The sequence below is a fragment of the Gadus macrocephalus genome, chromosome 6 (assembly GCF_031168955.1).
Source record: "Gadus macrocephalus chromosome 6, ASM3116895v1".
NCBI classification, from domain to species: domain Eukaryota; kingdom Metazoa; phylum Chordata; class Actinopteri; order Gadiformes; family Gadidae; genus Gadus; species Gadus macrocephalus.
Window position 1 is genome coordinate 7,747,883 of NC_082387.1, and position 20,306 is coordinate 7,768,188.

General features: G+C 44.0%; 1 protein-coding gene and 1 long non-coding RNA gene across 2 annotated transcripts in view; both read left to right on the top strand.

Annotated features, from left to right (window-relative positions):
* Positions 1 to 20,306, top strand: part of LOC132459366 (eukaryotic translation initiation factor 3 subunit H) — a 61,116-nt gene that overhangs the window by 719 nt on the left and 40,091 nt on the right. Inside the window, exon 2 of the mRNA XM_060053850.1 lies at positions 10,781 to 10,937. Coding sequence (XP_059909833.1) covers positions 10,781 to 10,937 — 157 coding nt within the window. The remainder of the gene's footprint in view (positions 1 to 10,780; positions 10,938 to 20,306) is intronic.
* On the top strand, positions 3,657 to 3,996 carry LOC132459363 (uncharacterized). Its single transcript, XR_009526214.1, has 2 exons — positions 3,657 to 3,834; positions 3,953 to 3,996. It is a non-coding gene; the product is annotated as an uncharacterized LOC132459363 (long non-coding RNA).

Here is a 20,306-nt window from a genome sequence, read left to right on the forward strand (position 1 = left end):
TCTCTCTCTCTCTCTCTCTCTCTCTCTCTTCCCCCCCCCCCCCCCCCAGTTGAAACCATTGAACGGTCACACTCGCTGAAACCGTTTCCTGTGGTTCACGGAGATTTTCTTGTGACTTTAATAGGGTCCGTTGTGTATGAAAAACATCTGCATTGACAGATGATTTCCGACCGTTGTTTGTGAAGTATCAGCAGTCCCATTTTAAGGTTACAAATAAGTATGCTGTCTTGTCTGTGTTTCAATAGGTTTAAAGAGGTTTTTTAGAAAAATTGGAAACATACAATTCGAAAGGATAGAGGGTTTAACCCTGACTTTACCCGATGTCAAAAGTTTAGCTAGTGGCACTTTCTTTAATCCTGGCATTGCAAATTAACGTGAACAAATAGGCCCATGCCTCTTGTATTAAATTTCAGATGACTCAAGGCCAATGTCCACCAGATGCAGTACGACTCCAGTATGGAGTTGTACTGTGACGAAGCTCTTCGGAACCTGAACGGCAATTGCTGACGTTGCATTATTTTCCGCAACTGGGTTATTTCTGCTGGATCCACCTGCGTCTGACAAGCATGGGAATGTACTTTGTTTACTTGTGATTCATAACTCAACTGGGTTGTATCAAACGATGGATAACTATCCTAGGTTAATGTCCATCAGGCCAAATATATATAATTTTGCTAGACCAATGCTGAAAGATGACAACCAGCCTATTTGAATTGAATTTGACTAAAGCCAACAGAAGTTTAAAAGCCCGGTTTATTCAGCCAAGGAGGATATAGAACAGAACATAAAGACGAGGACCTGTGTGAATTCAGTTAATCTAATTTACATAAACGGTAAATATAATAACATTTACCCAGAGGGATTAAAATGTAAACCCCCGTGGCGGAACAGAAGGGCCCCAGGGCACACGGAGTACATTGAATCCGGTTCCGAAGCCGCGCTGATCGCTTGCCCAGCCGTACCGCCTCCGTGTCTGCCGCCTGGCCTTGGATGACACTTTGCCTTTTAAACCTGATGCATAGCAATGCAGCATTGCTGTGGCACACGTGCCCCATTAATCGATGTCTCCATTACTGTTGTATCCAGCGGTGGGTTTCCATGACACTGTATACCTGCGAGCGAGCATGTGTGTAATGAATTGATCAGCGGAGACGGACGCCACAGGAGCATGTGGCCCTCCTGGGGTGTAAACGATGATGAACCTGTCATGTGTAACCCCCCCCTGCACCTCTGAAGGTGTTATCTGTGATTAGAACAAAGCTTGAACCCTTGTGCTTTCAGCTTTTCTTTTGATTTTATACGCAAGAGCTTCTATTGCTTAGTCACTCCACATGTTTCTGCTTCATGATAAATTGTCATATAACGTCTTAACATTAAAATGTAAGTTATTTCCGAGTACATTTTACGATAATTGTACTAATAAGGACTTTGTCACGCACCCTTGGGATGGAAAATAATATAAATGAATAGAATACAAAGGTGGCCTCTATTAAGTATGTTGTTACCCTTGATTGATCGAATTCTGTAAGTGATTACTTTTCCCAGTTATTTTTTAACATATGCATAACTTTAAGTAAAAAAAAAAAAAAAGGTAATTTCATAAGTGCGAATAGATTTAGTCAGATCTAACTGTAGTGTTGACCAAATCAAAGGTGTCTCATGTTGTTAGTTGATGGACACAAAGTTCTTTATGTTCATTTGGTAATCTGACCCAACGCAGTAGTTCTCTATATGGCCACCAGAGGGCAACATTGCTTCACTGTTGGATAAGTAACGCACTCTCCACCCAGACTCCATAGGACACACCGGATAATTATCTGTATTAGCTCGAACAGACTGGCAAGGCTACTGCTCCAGAAATTCGGCTACATTTTTATTTTATAATTTCATCATTGTGCATTAAAAGCCGGTCCCCGGTCGTCTCCCCCTCTCATTCCCAATCAAGGCCAGCTATTGCAACTGATGATGTTAACAAAACGGAACCCTCAGCCCGCTCCAAAACAAACATTTAGTCCCCGGTGAAATGTTCCGCTGATTTTAGAGGCAGGCCGGGGCAGTTCCAGGTTGACTTAATGAGTCGCGGCTCCGCGTGAATGGCCTGTAGTTGCTGGCCGTTGCATCATGACCCTGTCTAAATGGTGGCTCACGGCCTGCCAATAAGCCCCACAAACCGCCCTGCCACCTCGACTCTCTAATGGCAATAATGGACGTTCTCAAGCAGGGCAGGTACCCTATTTTGGCCCGGGATTGAAACTACCTCAATAAGAGGTTGTTTCAATAGCGTAGCTCTGACGTATACAAACGGAGCGCTACAGCTAGAGACCTGGTTTTTGGTTGTTCGCTCCGGTGGGCTGCTACTGTGGTCGATCACGTCGATGGACCTCCGAAGCCTTGATCTGGCCGGTGATTGGAGGAGCCGGAGCCGCATGGGTGACCAATGGCACAATTAAACAGTGTACATCGTCAACCCGATACCTTGACCGGTTATTGATTTTCAGAATGGTTATATAACCTAAAAACAAATGGAGAAATGGTGATTAGTGACATCAATATGATCCAGCAGGTAATCCTGCTCAGGAGCATATCAACAAATAATCTTTTCTGCTTTTGATTACATGCAATACGAACAATCAACACTATATAAGCATTGAATGACGTATTGCAATGGAGTTTTGGTGATATATATATATATTAGGCAATTCCTTGCCACAGCCTGGCACATATTCAGTCCTCCTCTCCCTGGTGGGGGGGGGGGTGCTTTCCAGTTCATCAAGTTGTCTCTGGCTGTCTCCTAGTGAGACCGACCCTATCCACCCAGACTCCCTCAGTGGAGGTGATGAAGTGCTTTAAAGCAGAGGCCCCCAGTGGGCTTTTGAGCTCAGAAATGTCCAAGAACATTCTTTGAGAAATAAGAGGAAGACTTCCAGATTTTATTTTTCAACCTTGACCCTAGTGTCGGATGACTTGGGATCTAAGGGTCTTGCATAAATACAATAAATGTTTAAATTGTCGCTGTTTGGGGGGAGAAAGCTGCAGCTTTAATCCGTGAAAGCAGGCTGCAATGTAATCCTCCGGGGGGGGGCAGGCAGGCAAAGTACGTCCTCTAAAGCACTTGTTTTTGCCACAGACACTAACCCTTTTGCTTGATCCCGGTCTGTTTGTGATTGTTCAACCAAGTCTCGCTCCGAAATGTTGTGGTTGCAGGGAACTTCCCTATTGTCGTTACAATCTCGACTCTCCCTTCACCCAAATCTTTTGGATAGCAAAGCAACTCTTTCTGTACAAACTAACTCTCCCCCTCCGGCTCTCTCTCTCGTTTCCACTGTTCTCTTCCTGCAACAAATCAACTCTCATTATCCTTCTCCTTGGGTGAGCCTTGGTTGGACACGGTAACAAACAACCAAGTGAAGAGAAAAGTTTGGTCATATTGTTGACAAAATACACTTTCAAGGAAAAACATTTAAAGCTAATGTCAGACCCTGGTGGATTCTCAACACCTGGCATTTAAATTCAACAAAAATTCTTCCTACAAAGTCACGTCCCATTCCACATAGTTCCCTAGCTAAATACTGGGTTCACCTTTCAGCCACCATTAGTGTTGTTCACCATTCACACGTACAGCAATGTTGTGGAAGATTTCCGTCTTGCACCCTTTCTAGGGATCGACCGATACCGTTTTTTTAGGGCCGATACCGATACCGATATTTTTTCATCAGCCTTAGCCGATACGCCGATACCGACTTTCTTGAGCCGTTTTTTTTTTTTTTTTTTTTTTAAAGAAACATTTATTGAACTTCAATATAAAAAACAATATTTAACAAATAGTAAAAACAGGTGAAGTAGAACAAGTAAGAACAAGTAGATGAACAATATTTAACAAATAGTAAAAACAGGTGAGGTAGAACAAGTAAGAACTAGTAGATGAACAATATTTAACAAATATTAAAAACAGGTGAGGTAGAACAAGTAAAAAAAAAAAAAAAAAAAAAAAAAGAATCGGCGAAAATCAGCCGCGTATCGGCCGATACCGATACACGTAAAAAACGCGAATATCGGCCGATAATATCGGCCGACCGATATATCGGTCGATCCCTAACCCTTTCATACATGGCACAGCAGCGCCATAATAGATGGGTCAAGGGACAGTCCTGCAACACTTGTGGATTTTTATTCATATTTAAAATAAATTAGCTGTAGTGAAAAAAAAAAAAAGCCCTGGTGTGTTTAAAATAGTCAGTTTCAACTATGTCCTCCACAGAGTCTGCTTATTCGTTTGCACACTCAATGTGAAAGTGTCCTACGTCAGACGGACCCTGTACGTGCCCCTCCTGGCGATGTGACTGCTGCTCACATTCACAACACAGCCATACAAGCTTTGATCCAGAAATGTGACTAGGTACTGGACTGGCCAATTGCCTTTACAGATTTCCCGGAATATTGATTCGTGTTCCCATTACACATCACCACATACAGGAAATCTTCCGGAAAGGATAATATAAAAAAATGTGGTCCACATTAGTCCTGTAGACCCAACAGGATTGGAAAACGGGTTTGAGCAAACCCAGCGTTTTCCTTTAAGACATGGTCAGTCACGTGCTCCCACTGATCGTTTATCCCTCTGTCCTCAAATTATTCGTCGGTCATGTTAATCTCGGGTTGCCGTTCGCTCCGTGTTTTGCGCAGGCCTGTGTCGGAGAGAGATGGATTTACGACTTGGAAATTAAAAAATGACCAGCAGGGGATTTGGCTGGCAATTGATTTTGCACACTTCAATTTTGAGCCTGTTGATTTACAATTTTCTGTCCACCTATCAATCTCAGGGGCTCTCCACGTGAAGCGAGCTTACCGGGCCAACTGCTGTTGAGTGGGATCGATAATGTGCAAGTGTAGGAGAAAATTTCAGTATAAGTGCGTGTGTGCTTTTGCTCCTCATAACAGGTGCTTTGTAGCCACTATAGGGCTCCTGGTTGAGTATAATAATAGTAATACATTTAATTTAGAGGCGCCTTTCAAGACACCCAAGGTCACCTTACAGAGCATATAGTCATCATTCAAAACTATGTAAAACAGACTAGGAATAAAAGGAAAACAGAGGTTAAACATGAAGAATAATAATAATTAATAATACTCAAAGACGCCTAAAGTGAAGGGGGGACCTCACTAACCACCACCAATATGTAGCACCCACTTGGGTGATGCACGGCAGCCAATCGGCGCCAGAACGCTCACTACACACCAGCTTGAGGTGGAGAGTTAGGGATGAGGTGGAGAGTGAGGGAAAAGAACATTTAAACACTATCGACCACATGTAAACCCTATCGACCATATATAAACACTATCGACCACATTTAAACATGTAAACCCTATCGACCACAATTAAACACTATCGACCACATTTAAACATTTAAACACTATGGACCACATTTAAACACTATGGACCACAATTATGGACCACAATTAAACACTATGGACCACATTAAAACACTATGGACCACATTTAAACACTATGGACCACATTTAAACACTATGGACCACATTTAAACACTATCGCCCACATTTAAACACTATCGCCCACATTTAAACACTATCGCCCACATTTAAACACTATCGCCCACATTTAAACACTATCGCCCACATTTAAACACTATCGCCCACATTTAAACACTATCGCCCACATTTAAACACTATCGCCCACATTTAAACACTATCGCCCACATTTAAACACTATCGCCCACATTTAAACACTATCGCCCACATTTAAACACTATCGCCCACATTTAAACACTATCGCCCACATTTAAACACTATCGCCCACATTTAAACATGTAAACCCTATCGACCACATTTAAACATGTAAACCCTATCGACCACATTTAAACATGTAAACCCTATCGACCACATTTAAACATGTAAACCCTATCGACCACATTTAAACATGTAAACCCTATCGACCACATTTAAACATGTAAACCCTATCGACCACATTTAAACATGTAAACACTATCGACCACAATTAAACACTATCGACCACAATTAAACACTATCGACCACATGTAAACACTATCGACCACATTTAAACATGTAAACCCTATCGACCACATTTAAACATGTAAACCCTATCGACCACATGTAAACCCTATCGACCACATGTAAACCCTATCGACCACATGTAAACATGTAAACCCCTCTCGACAGGCCCGGTTCTACGGGGGTGCATAAGCATGCATTGCACCCCCAAATAAAATGTTTGCACCCTCAATTGGAAAAAAAAAATAATAATAATAAAAAATAAAATTATAAATATGATAAAAATAATAAAATACTTGCTCACAAAACAAATTGTAATGAAACCTGTGACAATTTCCATTAAATACCGTTGAGATATCAGCATCCAACATCACTCTGACAAACTGACAAAATCACTCCGCATTTATGTATGGTGTTTTGTTTATATGTTGTGTATAGTTAACTAACCTTGTCACACCAGATCAGCTATTATTTTCCAACACCAAGCCATAAAAATTACATTTCGAAACGATGGCTACCCAGACTCGGCAGTTGACAATAGAGAAAATAACGTCAATCCTGAACGTTATTGTCGACAGCACGCACTTTTAAGGAAAGTCATTTAAAGCTAATGTCAGACCCTGGTTGATTCTGAACACCTGGCATTTAGAGTAAATAAAAAATATGTAGTGGGTTGACATTTATAATGGGGGGATGCAGATAAGGCGAACATGGAACATCACCAATCTGTAGTGTACCGAATGATTTGTATTGCAGCTACTCGTAACTGCAATTTAATCAAAAGAGTAAACAAATGTATAAGGGACACGCGTGTCTGCACGTACCGCACCGCTTGTCTGTATATATCATCCATCTACAGTAAGCTCTAAATCGGACTCGCGCGTCTCCAGAAGCCAATGGGCTCCACTCCCGATGGGAATTACTAAAGTGTTTGTGTGCCCCCTCGCCGGTTGTTTAAGGCCAGATGGCTGGCAGGGCTCCCTCCTCCAGCCCCTCTTGGTCCCGCTCCTCTGCTATGGCTGGTTCGGTATTTAAGTGTGTGATGAACAGATTGCCAGCACCTAGATTGCTCGGGGCATCATGCCTGAGTTTCCTGACCCTTGCTGATTGAGGGAGAATGGAGTGGTCGGCGATGGAAGGCAGGTGTGTGTGTGTGTGTGTCTTGACTGACTGTCTGTCTCTGCGTCTGTGTGTGTGCGCTATGCTCGAGTGCCTACAGACAGTCTAACCCTCCGGTACATCAACCTTTCTCCCTCTCCCCTCTCTCCGATCGTTTTTCATTGTGTTCAACCCCCCCCCCCCCCCCTCCCCTCCCCGACTGCCCTTCTATGCTCACCCCGTCCCCACATGTTGGATATTATTACTCCCACGTCTCCCTCTCATCTCCCAACCCGTTCCCATATTATTCTGCATTCCCTGAGAATGCAGAGTTTTCTATCGGTCGGCCCCGGCAAGGCGCTGGGGGTAGAGGGCAGCACACCTACAATTCCGAAATAAATTAATTCAATGGGCTCAAAAATATCGAACACATTGTATCAAAATGAGTTTATAATATTTGAGTTTAATTCATTGCAATGGCCTACATATAAAGAAAATGCTGCCTAAAATTAGTTTTTGTGTAAATTTTTTTTAGATGATTCAGCCATAAGGTTTATAAGTCTCTCTCTTCTCTCTCGCTCTCGCTCTCTCTCAAGAATGGTATATAGTCTGCAGGGATTGTAGTGAAAACAATAAAGGGTAAAAGTGCGATTTCACAGGGTCCTTTTAAAGGAGATTTCAAAACATCGAGATATATATCGTGAAATGGAGAAAATGTATCGGGATATTCATTTTTTCCCATATCGCACAGCCCTCGCATTCCCTCTCCTCGACTCTGAACGTGTTCCGCACCCACGCCGCGGCCCTCTCTTCGTCGCACCTGGGCGACCCCCCCCCCCCCCCCTTCCGACCCAGACTCGCCATCCATCTGCACCCCTCTGACGCGCTCAGACGGGGCGCGAGCCTCTGGGTCAGGGCGAGGACAGCGCCCGTATGCCATTCATTTATTTTATTTTCATTTTTCTGACTTCCCACAACACCCGGTTCCCCCGCGGCTCCCTCCAGTTGCGTGACGGCATTCGCCCGCCGCTGTCATAAATCATTGTGTGTGTGTGTGTGCGTGTGTTTGTTTGTGTGTGTTTTTTGTTTGTTCTTGTTTTGCGTGTATGTGTTCAGTCAGGCTTGTGTGTGTGTGTGTGCATGGTACATGTTCTGTTTCGTGGTTCCATGGTCTGTGTGATGAAGGGTGAGATGTTTGACAGCGCTCAGTTGGCCGCAGGTACGGCAGGGTGTTGTGTTTTTGTAGGACGCTGCCGCTGTATGTGTGTGGGTGCGTGTGTGTCTGTGCTCTATGTGTGTGTTATTAATGCCCATGGCAGTGACCTGCCGACACCCAAATCAGTTTGATTTATGCTCTCTATGCCTTCCCCTCCACTCCCTTCCGTTTCCCTCTTCCTGTTCATTCAGACTGCAGCCTTGTCTCCTTCAGGGGTTCTGTTCGACAGCGTGTTTTATATATTCATACATATAGTCTATAAGATGTGCTGATCTTCGCTCATGTATTTCAATGCGTCTGTCCATTTTTTGCAGACTCTTGATAACGTTTAGAAGTGTGTGTGAATATCATGCATTTATACCTATTGTATCGCGTGTGCGTGCCTCTGTCTGCACGGGCACACGCACTGTGTTCGGTGCCGTCGCGGACAGTGTTGTCAGGCAGGCCTGGTGCTGGGATGAGCCAGAGCACACCCTCTGTGCTCATTGATTTCTGGGAGCACAATCTCATTGGGCTGTGTTCTAGTGGTGCTCGGCAGTAAAGACGATCCTAATCGGTCTCTGAATGCTCTACCTCGTTAAATAACGAGGTCCTCGTCCTCGATCCCCCCCCACCACCACCTCAACGAACGCTTGGTTCTTAACCACCTCCCTGTTTGTATTGGGTCCGAGTGGTCTATAGATATACCGTACCAGCAACTTTTGTCCGGAAAACCAATTTTGACCACAACCTAAAATATAGCTAGCAATCATTCAAAAGTCAAATGTGTGTGTGTGTGTGGACATTCAGTAAGTCTATAAAATCTCAATAAATCTGCAGTAATATAAACCGTAGCAAGGGTAATAATAAGTAGTGTCTCTGGCTGGTTTAGTGCTGCTTTTGCTTCAATATAACGGTCAAAGGTCTATCCTTTAACTCACGTGCCGGCGAAAGGAACATATTTATCATGAGGGATCTACAAATTATAATAAGTGCATTCTACATCCATCCATTTTTGTGTATGGTCAATTCTTCTTAAAAAAACGTAAATGTTGTTGCTTTTCATGAGTGATAGTATTGCCTTCATTTCACTGTCCATTGATTTATCTGTGCTCTTAAATCACGGTCCTTCAGCGATTGGACCCTCACGCGTTATGAGGTCAAAAGGTCTGGCGGGTCAGGGTCCGCCCATCAAGTATTTAATCCCTATAACATTCGTTCATTTGATGTTGCGGATGGGGTGCTTTATCGGATGCATAACCAGTTGATCGATTCCATTGATGTAGTATGTCCAGGATGCACTTAAGATAATCGGCAGTGATAAGTGCGTTCTTGTTTTTCAGCCAAGTACCATCAATGTTTTGTTTTGTACTGGACTTTTGCTGCTTTTCCACCGCACATGTAGCTCGACTCGACACGACTCGACACGGTAGCAGCACGGGTCCTTTTCCACCGCAAATAGTACCTCCTGGACGTGGGCGGGGTCGGCTGCGCGAAAGGGCCGTGACGTATTTTTGTACGCGACGCAAACAAACACCTACGCAACCCACACATGGACAGAACCCACATAACAACAATGGAGGACATCGATAACATTACTATTAATAGCTGGCATGTTGAAGAAGTTGAAGAAGTGGAATATGTTGGCTGCGGCGCTGCTATGGCTGTTACCAGCATGGTTGCCATGTCGCTCTCGTGACTTCGTCACACTCTCTGGCCAATCAGTGGCCGGCCGTCTGCCGACGTCACCTTTTAGCATCGGCTCAGCTCGCTTGGAACCTAGAGCGAGGCGGTACTAAAAAAAGCAGCCACTTCAGGTACCAGATACCATGTTTTCGCGGTCGAAACGCAAAAAATGCGAGCTGAGTCGTGTCGAGCTGGTACCATGCAGTGGAAAAGCGGTATTTGACTTGCACACGACAAAATGTAATCGTAGTTGTGGGAGTACAATTCTTTAGATGGGTTAGCACATTGTGTCCATGAGAATGGATAGGTCATTGATTGTTCACCCATTGTGTAGCGGTTAGTTAATTTGCTTGTACTTGGGTTCAATTCAATGGGGAAATTTGCCTTAACAAGGATACAAAAAACGAATTTGCAAGATGGACTAAAGGTTCCTGAGAAACGGCTAATAAGTACAGGGCAAAGTGAGCAGCTAATGCGCCGGCCTTTCAGAGAGCGGGGAGAAAGGGCGAAAATGTATCACAGAAACCAAGTTGGCAGCCAATAACCTGAAAAGGAAGTTATTGATGGTGATGAGAATCTACCACATGTCAACGCAACCTCTTTTCTCCTCCGCACCTCATTACTGTCTGGTTCCAACATCCAAACCACCGGATGCAGCTCTTAAATAAAGAATGGGTTTCGCTCAAACCTACTAAACCCCAGAGTCCAACCGTAATAAGCCCGCTCCTCGGTTACCGACTGACGGTGCTCCTGCCTCTGCCCCCCCCCCCCCAGGTGGTCCTGAAGATCATCAAGCACTACCAGGAGGAGGGCCAGGGCAGCGAGGTGGTCCAGGGGGTCCTACTGGGCCTGGTGGTGGAGGACCGCCTGGAGATCACCAACTGCTTCCCCTTCCCCCAGCACACCGAGGACGACGCAGACTTTGATGAAGGTACTTTCCCTCGCACTTGAATATAGTACTAAGGCCCAATCCCATTGCTACCCCTTACCCCTTCAAAACAAGGGGGAGGGGGTAGAAATGGGATTGGGCCTAAGCACCGTGTAGCATTTAATCCTAGCTGTCCTTGTAGAGGGGGAATGGGTTGACCTGACGATTGTCAGTGTTTGGCACCTGGTTCTATGAACGTCCTTACTGTACCGACAGCGATATATTCTCTCTCTTCTCATTTATGTACTCATTGTAAGTGTCGCTTTGGATAAAAGCTTCTGCTCAATGTGAATGTGCTTTTGCAAGGTTTTTATTGTTTTATGTGGCTACCAGAGAGTGCAACAGCACCTTCTTTAACTAGCAACAGGGTGACCTCCGTTGTCAGTGGGGGGTTGTAACTGCCATCACTCCTCAAACTTGCAGGGGGATGAGGTGTGACTCTTGCTACCGTGGACGGATATACATCACGCTGTGTATTTATAAACCTTGACGGCAGATCCGCAAAGACTCGCTCTGAGCCCTTGGACCCCCCCCCCCTCACACACACCCACCACCACTGGACCAACCTGGTCCGCCCACCTCATTCAACGTACACCATTGTATTTTCTCTTTTTTCCTCTTCTTTTACACTACACCTTGTTATTGCAGCTGCAGCGACTCAGTACAGGGCCAGTGAGGCGAGAACAGTGGTATGGTGGGGGAGGTGAGCAGGGGCGAATCCGGCTCTTAACAGGCATCGCGCTAACAAGCTGTGCTGTCCCCGACACAAAATATCCCCGACACACAGGCTGCAGCGGTGGATAAATGTTTGTTTTGTCAGTGTAAAGAAATAAATAAATTGGACCCACCACCGTGTCTTCACACCTTTGTCCGTTAATTAGGGCTTTAGAGCGGGTAAACTCCTCTAATGCCTCGGCCCCCTTGAAACCTTTAAATCATTTTTACTTTGAACCAACTAACAACCGGACGGTTGTTTGTGTGAAGGAGCCTTCTGATAGTCTCAAGGTGGCTGGCGATAGTTGGATGTGACTCGCTGCCGGTCTGAGTCAACAGGGAGAAATGTGATTTGAATTTTCCCCAAGCAAAACCAACTCCCTTTTCTTTGTTTGGTTAGGGTCTTAGTGGCTTGTTTAACTTCAACTGCTTGCAAAAGGTAATATTAATAACTTGAGTTTATATAGCGCCTTTCCTAGTACCCAAGGATGCGTAAGCCCCTTTTTCCTCCGACAGTAACGACTCACTCACCTTTACTCGGCCCCCCTTTTTATTTTGCGTTTCTATCGCCAAAATGAGGCACCTGGTACTTTTTCAGTCTGGCCTCCGTCGTTGTTCCGCCTGATACTTTTGTGTGACCTAAACACACTGCTGGCCACTGATTGGCCACGGTGAATAATGATGAGCGCGACTTCCGAGCCTGAAACCCGACGCCCGGCATCCGACACCCGGTATCTTCAAATACTAGCATCAGCGTTCAGTCAACAATAGTGAGTGATTATTGAACATGGCAGGATCAACTCAGCGACATGAAGCCAGATGTGGATTCTGCAGCGGTAGAGACTGGGTTCTTACGCTTTAGTTATTCCAGGAGTGGAATGCTGGCTCATCCAAAAACAAGACCCGAACTCTGGGACTTTACTTCGACCGGAGAGGGACAAAATAAAAGATCATGCTTTACTTTTGGCAACTGGTGCGGAACAAAATATCAATTCAGGGAGGTTTCCACCTGTTACATTGGTAATGAGCCCCCCTTTCCAAATAAGTTACTGTAAGGTCAACACAAGGTTTCAGATTTTAAGCAGTAGTGTCAGGGTCTGATGTTACGTTTTTTTACCTGCTTATACGCCTGAACATTGACGGAAGCTTGCAATGCATTTACCTGTTCCCCTATCTGACTCTGTTGGACACGTAACTGGAGGGCATTTCACAGTGGTTTAAGCGACACCTTGGAAAGGGTTTGTCCTCAACATTACAATACCGTAGCAAACCTTTGGCTTTCATTCCAAAAGAAGTTTGTGCACAGAATCGCAATAAGAATTCAAGCCCAGTAAGAAAATTGGGGTCCAGTTGGGATTTCTGGTTGTTAAAAAATGTGCGCGATAATGATGATGGGCACTGGTACAGAGAGTTGTGCTTTATTTTTGTTCATTTTTGGCAGAGGCCAAATAACTTTTTTTTATTGCTTTTTTATTTTTATAGTCAAATAAACAATTATTTATCGCTCCATTTTGACTCTGCGACTATTATAATTGGTTATTCCAATATGTTTGTGCACACGTTATTAGTGTTATTTTGAGTATAAATTAGTCTGCGTACTACAATGCACTTACTAAATGGTCTTCGGCAGATTCGGTTGAAGGAAGTCCTTTTGACAAATCATATTGGTATCGGATGCTATAGTGAATGAAGAGGAGAAAATGGCTTGACCGCCCTTTTTTAGCAAGACCAACTGTCCTCAATGAGCTGGTTCTCATCGGACACGGTCGACCGGTCAGTGTGTGAGCAAAAGTGAGGCATAAAATACAAATGCACTTTGACTAGTGGCTAGATAAACGCTTTTTAAACGCAGTCAATGTACTGTATACCAACCGCTTGGCCACGGTTTCAAACGACACTGTGTCCATCTATGGAGTCCTCTATGGCACTTGAGTGGAAGGTTTCTGATTGGATGACGGAAATGGAAAGGGCAATGGCTATGTGTAATCACTTCAACGCAGTAAGTTGCAGAAATGGCGCAATTCTTTTCCCTGTGTACCCTTTAGCCCGCCAAAAAAACACCACACATTTTAAAGATGAACTGAAATTTGAAGTTTAGTTTATATAACATGTATTGTCTGCCTTCTCATTGGTACAATAACTAAAATTGTCTGAACTTGCGAAAAGGGATACAATTGTACGGTGAAATTGTTGTTTATGTTACGGGTGCCGCCATGTTGGTGTTCAACAATCAGCTACGCAACTGGCATGGTAACCTACTTCTACTCTGTGGCTCTAGCAGCCATAGCAGGGAATGAGTCAGACTCTGAGGCTTGCTGAAATGGCTGATGTTCGCCAACTAGCCGATTGCTGATGTAGAGGGAGTTACACTCGAATAAATAGTTTCATAGTAAGATGTATCTATGCAATATCCATCTGTGCAATATCCATCAACATCCACCAGAAAGTAAACCTCCAACATCCACCTAAAGTAAACGTGACACTCGTGAATCCGCCTTGCATCTATGCTCATCCGCAGGTGTATCTCCCAGAGTTTTTTGTAATTGGGAAAAGTTGAGCTGATCGTTTATTCAACCCAAAACAAAGCTGGCAGCATTTTTTGTCCTAAAAGCACCGATAGCGGTTTTTCTATCGCCTAGCAACGAACCTATTCTAGACCCGACATTACTCGCCTACTACGTATCCAGGCTAGAGCCCATTAGACATGTCGTAGCTATCGACATGTTCTGTAATTAAAACTATTAAATTAAAACCGGCACTTTCCCGAGTGATTTGTCCGCCATTGTTTCTTGTTTTGACAGTTGAGTTTCCTTCGTGACGAAGTGTCAATGTTCCGCTTGTGATTGGCCAGTTGCCAAAAAGACTAGGGATGCACGATATATCGGCAGTGATATCGTTATCGGCCGATGTTGGTCATTTTTTAACATATCGGCATCGGCCCGATAAGTAAAACTAGTCCGATATTAACAGCAGATATTTATTTACATCTAGTTGCCGTTGTGTGTTTTTTGCCCATGCGCAGCTTGTTTGGTCATGTGACATTGTCAGTGACGCAGCCAGAGACGCACGGAGAGGCAGTACAGGAGTGTTTGTCACCTTAACGGAAAAGAATCAATGTCGGCGGTTTGGATGTTTTTTACGGTCTCAAATGAAGGTACTCGAATTGCAATATGCAGTACTTGCAAAGCCGAAGTAATGCGCAGAGGATGCCGTGTCAAATCATTTTATACATTATCGTAGCGAAATGCAGTTTCCGGTTCCGGAACCGGATATGTTTATATTTGGTTGTAGTCTTTTCGCTCGGTTCTCCGGATCAACAATAGGGCTAGAACCGAGTGAAAAGACAACAACCAACCTCCCTTGATATATTTGATTTAGCCTATTTCACAGATTTGAGTTGAAATTGACTTAAACTTGAAACACTTTTTGTAATTTATTAGACAAGTGTCTGGTTACCATGAATATTGGCAAATTTGATTTAAGTTATAAAACCTTGTCAAGATATTTTGATTTGTGATCGTTATTGTGATTTATGATCCAAACTTTTTCATAGATGCAAGTTGTAAAAACTAACACTGTTATTAACTTGTGTTTGTTATGGATGCCCTGTAACTTGTTGAAGAAACAATGTATTTTCGAAGTTTTGGTAAATAAAGAAAGAAATAACTTTTTCATATTCAGGGTTTACATGTTCTTCAGTATACAAAATCATCATAGAAACTTGTTTTTATACCGATATCGGTAAATATCGGTTATCGGCCGTAACAGCAATTTTTATATCGGATATCGGTATCGGTCAAAATTTTCATATCGGTGCATCCCTAAAAAAGACGCCTGACGTCGACCGCTTTCTTCCTGAAAGTTGAACTTTTTTCAACGCTCCGTATGGCAGAAAAAAACGCTGGGAGAGGCGTTTAAAAAAAAAAACTGCCCCGACTTTTTCCAGAAACGCTCTGCTCCATAGGAATACAATGTAATACAAGCGCTGGCAGATTTAAAAAAACGCTAGATGTGAACACGGCCCAACATGTCTTTCAGGCCCCGTCCACACAGAGCACATTTTTTTTGGTCAAACTGTCTTTAATAACCATGTTATTAGGCAGATAATAAACCATGTTCTTTATTAGGTCCATGGTCCCAGGGTGGTTTCAAATAGGGCTGGGATAAATTATTATTTTTTAAACGATTAATCTAGCGATTCGATTTGGATTATCTCCCCATTAATTGACTAATAGCAATTTATATATATACATACATACAAAAAAAACATGAATTCCTTAACATTCTAATGCATGTTTTTTGCCTTACAATTCCAAAATAAAAGTGCAAAGTAATGCATTCTTAGAAGTCAGAGGTAGCATTCAATAAAACCTTGAGGCCTTGAAACCACAAAGGCATTCCGTCCTTCCTGAACCAAAATAATTGAAGATTTATGAAAACACAGGCCTATTTTCCTTGAGAGTGCATTTTTTTTAATTCCTTATTCACATAAACATAACAAAGTATAGTAATGCACTCAGCCACTCACCTTTGTCTTAAACTCGGAATTCAAAAATAAAATTCAAGTCAGTGTACAAGAGCCAAATAATAAAGCTATTTTTGTAGCTTTAAATACAGCCCCTGGTCAATTTAAATACTAACTGTACATTAAAAAGTATTTCTACTCAATCGAAAAGGTTTAACAACTGCCATCTCCTCCTTGACTTGATTGTTTGTATACAGCGCGCAGGCTGGATGCACGCAGGCTGGATGCGCTCCACTTTTTTGTGTGGAGACCAAGCGCCTTGAATATGTAGGTACTACAGCGTTTGAACAGCTCAATGCGCTTTCGCAATGAGTCCGTCTTTACAGAGATATTCCTGAAACGCTTCAAAGGAAAACGGAGGGAGAAAGATCATTTTCGCCTTGTTACTTGTGGTTGCTATTTATGGGGCGCTCCAGCGTCTCGCTCGGACGTCCCTTAGAGAGAGCATGGCCACTTCCAAAACCTCTCTCTCGCCGCACAGCATCCGAAATGCTCTATGCATGGTTATGCAACCTAATCCCACCATTAGATGGTCAAGGTTGACCGGGACCTCTCGGCAGCAGACCGATTCAATGGCAGTGTCCATGCTCCGGCAGCGCCCACACGCACACCAGTCACACCAACATGATCCGAAGGTGGATCTGGAGCCTGAAATTGATCCCTCTCCACCGGGTGGTAGTCGGACACAACGCGTAACCAGCCATATTAAAATCACTATTTTCCGCCGTGGAGTGTAGAAGACGTTTGCTAGTCTGCAGCAACGACCTAGTCCTACCATGCCAGTGACGTCATTGAAAATGTCGGCGCTCTAATACTAACAGACGCATTTCCTTTTGTTGCTAAAAGCTATATATATTAATTTCTTAATAATTTTTTTGTCTTTTTTATAATGGTCATAACTAACACGTTATAGTTGTTGATTATTTCAGTTCAGTGCATCTTTAAAAATTCCCCCATTTGAAGGCACTCGCCAGAGATGAGGATAATTGCTGTGATTTAAGCCCAGAACTCTCGGGTGTTTGGCCATGTGTTGTGGTTCCACAAGGAGCTGGACACTGGTGACTACCAAGGCGCTCTATTTCGTCAGCATACGTTCTCTTGCTATTCCCTCGCTCTCCCTGGCCTTGTTGGATGCGGTTCCTGTTCTGCGTTAGTCGCTGGCCGGAGCCCAATTCCCCGGTCGACCTCAAGGACGAGGTGCTGCTCCACACTAGCTGAGCCTCCCTTTTGATTCGTTTTTATTTATTTGCCTCCCCTAGCTAAGTCAATCATTCAACTTCAGTTAACATTATGGTGTGATGCTGTAGCCTTTTCTGCCTCCCCCCCCTCCCCAACACCAACAAAAGCAGCCAGTTGAGCTGAAGGTTTACTATGGAAAGGGCAGGCATGTTTCCCTTTGTCCTCTTTGCGGTCCAAGCCACTGTCACATATACCGCAGTGCTAAAGTATGCAGGCTAACACCCCCCTCCCCCCTACTCTTGGCTGAGTGTGTATTCAGTGACGCTGCATAATCTGCAGATTGATATTCCTCAAAAGCTCCCCAGTGCTGGGCAGTGACCACAGTCGCCTCCGACTCTGATGCGCTAGAAGGACCCAGTGGGCGTGCTGCTGGGTCCACCTGCCACTGTTCTTTGTGGACTGTCCTGTTCGGGTTTGGTTGAAACTGGCTCATGTGTTCTTATGGATATCTGTATTTCTTTTTTGTGTGTGCTTGTTGCACACCGCTTTACTCACCTTTTTTTTTTTTACCGGCTAGAGACGGATTCCCTCTCACTTTCCAGATGTGTTTTGAGGTTGTGGCCATGGTGCAAGTGTCTGTATGACATGAACACGTTTTTTATTGATTTTCCCTCGAGTGTGTCCATGTTATATGGACGTCCGTGCGGCGTCCATTGCTATGCTGCCTTTCCGTCAACAGGTGCCAGTGTGGAGCCGCTATTGCAGCTCTGGCCATTCCTAGAAAAATACAAAGGAGGGGAGAGAGAGGGGGTGAGAATATAGAAAAGGGAGAACGGGGGAAGCAGCCCCTTGATGATGAACCTTGGCCAAAACCCCAAGCCGCCTCCACCACCTCCGTCCTTGCATACATTGTGTCCTTCTTGTGTGGCCAGGAAGTGAATAGTGAAATATGCGCCGCTGTCGAAAGGCCTTCATTCTCCAGACACGCGGAACAATCGGAAACCCTCCAGCAGAGCAGTGTTGATGACGTTTAGCTGTGCACCCCCTGTGGTTTCAGCACATGTAAAAAGATGGCCAGGGAAGCCGGTTTTAAGGGGTTGCCACTTCAGACTCCGTCAATGATTGGCAACATGCACTTTGACGTGCCAGTTGATTTTTAGAAAGTAGGATTAGGGTAATTGAGCATTTAGGGAAAGTGCTCTGAAAAACAATGGCTGTGCATCATCAACTGAGGGAAAATGACTTTGCTCTTCATTTGTTGTCGGTTGGCATGCTAATATGTTGCTTTTTGGATATGAACATATCTGAAAAAACCCTTGGGGATGATTAAGTAGTCCCCATGGTTTATTCCAGTATGCTGAACACTTCACCAGGTGAATCTCTGCTTGCTATGCAATCACGGGGCCCTTTTATTCTTCATAATGTCAGAGGACCGAGATCAAATGGGTTGTACTACAGAGTTGGGACACACGAAAGCGGAAGGATATGGTCTGCTTATATTCTCTCCTGTCGAGTTGCTCCTTGTTACTTCGAACAGGGATTAGAATTGGCCGTTGATGAATATGTGCATTCATTAAGCAGAATATCGAACGGAGAAAGGGAAATATTTGAGAGCTTATTACCGTTTTGCTTATTACCGTCATCCCTGGTGGTAGATAACTAGCCAGTTCTCTGAAAGTACTACTTTACTTTACTTACTATTCAATTAGCATTTAAGTCCAAAATAAAGGCTTTTGGTTTGGTACCTTTTTTTGTTTTTACTTTACTTTGGTTGTATCTTTTGAATGATACAACCAGTTTGCCTCGAAAAGTGAATGGGGGGGATGCCACAGCATCCCTCCACAATGTCCATTGCAGGTTGTGCCCAGATTACTCATTGTCACTGTGAGACTTGCCACCTGGCTTTGAAAAATCTCTCCGGGAACAAGCATGGTTCTCAAAACCTACATTGACCAATGGAGCCTCTTTATCCTAATTTAAGTTCCGGGGTGTGACATTTACTAAATGAGTGCCCTTATTGGCTGAAAGACATGACACTAGGGCATGTGATGGGATACTCTGACAGAAGGGGCTTTAGTGTGGCGGATCGCCAAGCATTTCAAGTGTTTTTAAAATGGACGAAAGCCCTAAAACATGTCCTTTGATGCAGCTAACACTCCTAATGAGAGGCATTGACTTCGCCGAATGACACCCTCTCTTTTTTAGGTTGACATCTCGTGTTTTGTTTCACTCCCGCCGAGTCGACTAGACACACAACCGCTTACCGTTTCAATGGCAATTACTTACCGACCAATTAGTCACAGCACTTGGGCTTGGGGTAAATATGATGGAGTAAACTTTGGATCAAGCGCAGGCTGTTTTGTGTGCCATCAGCTGATTGGCCAGGGCTTCCCCGGCCTGCTATTTTAAGTTGGTCCGACATGTTGGCCTCAGGAACATTGTTTTGCTGCTGCGGTTGGGCTGTGTTCATGGACGTGTTGCCACTCGCCCCTGACATCTCTTGGTGATCCCATTTTTAAATGGGATCATATGGAGTGGGCTCTCCGTGTCTACGTACAGCACTTTAACATGCACACGCATTTGAAAAGGCACCATCCAGGTGTTACTATCACCGTTGCTGTGGAAAAAAAAAAAACGAGCTGTGCAAACCCAGCTCACAACACTATTTCAAAAACCCCTGTCTGGGAATTCAGAAATGCAAATGCCATAACCAAGTTTATTGGTGTTTTCATTGCTGCTTATCTACGGGTTGAGAAACGAGCAGTTTTTTTAAAATGTCCCCTTAAATATTAACCGTACCGTGGCTTAAAAACCGAGGTACGTACCGAACCGTGACTTTTGTGAACCGTTACACCCTTGGCTCTGGTGCACCTTGAACAAAATGAACCAAGCCGAATGAAGGGCAAAAAACGTGGGCTTTTACAAACCTCTGCATTTCGCCAGCTTGACTTGGA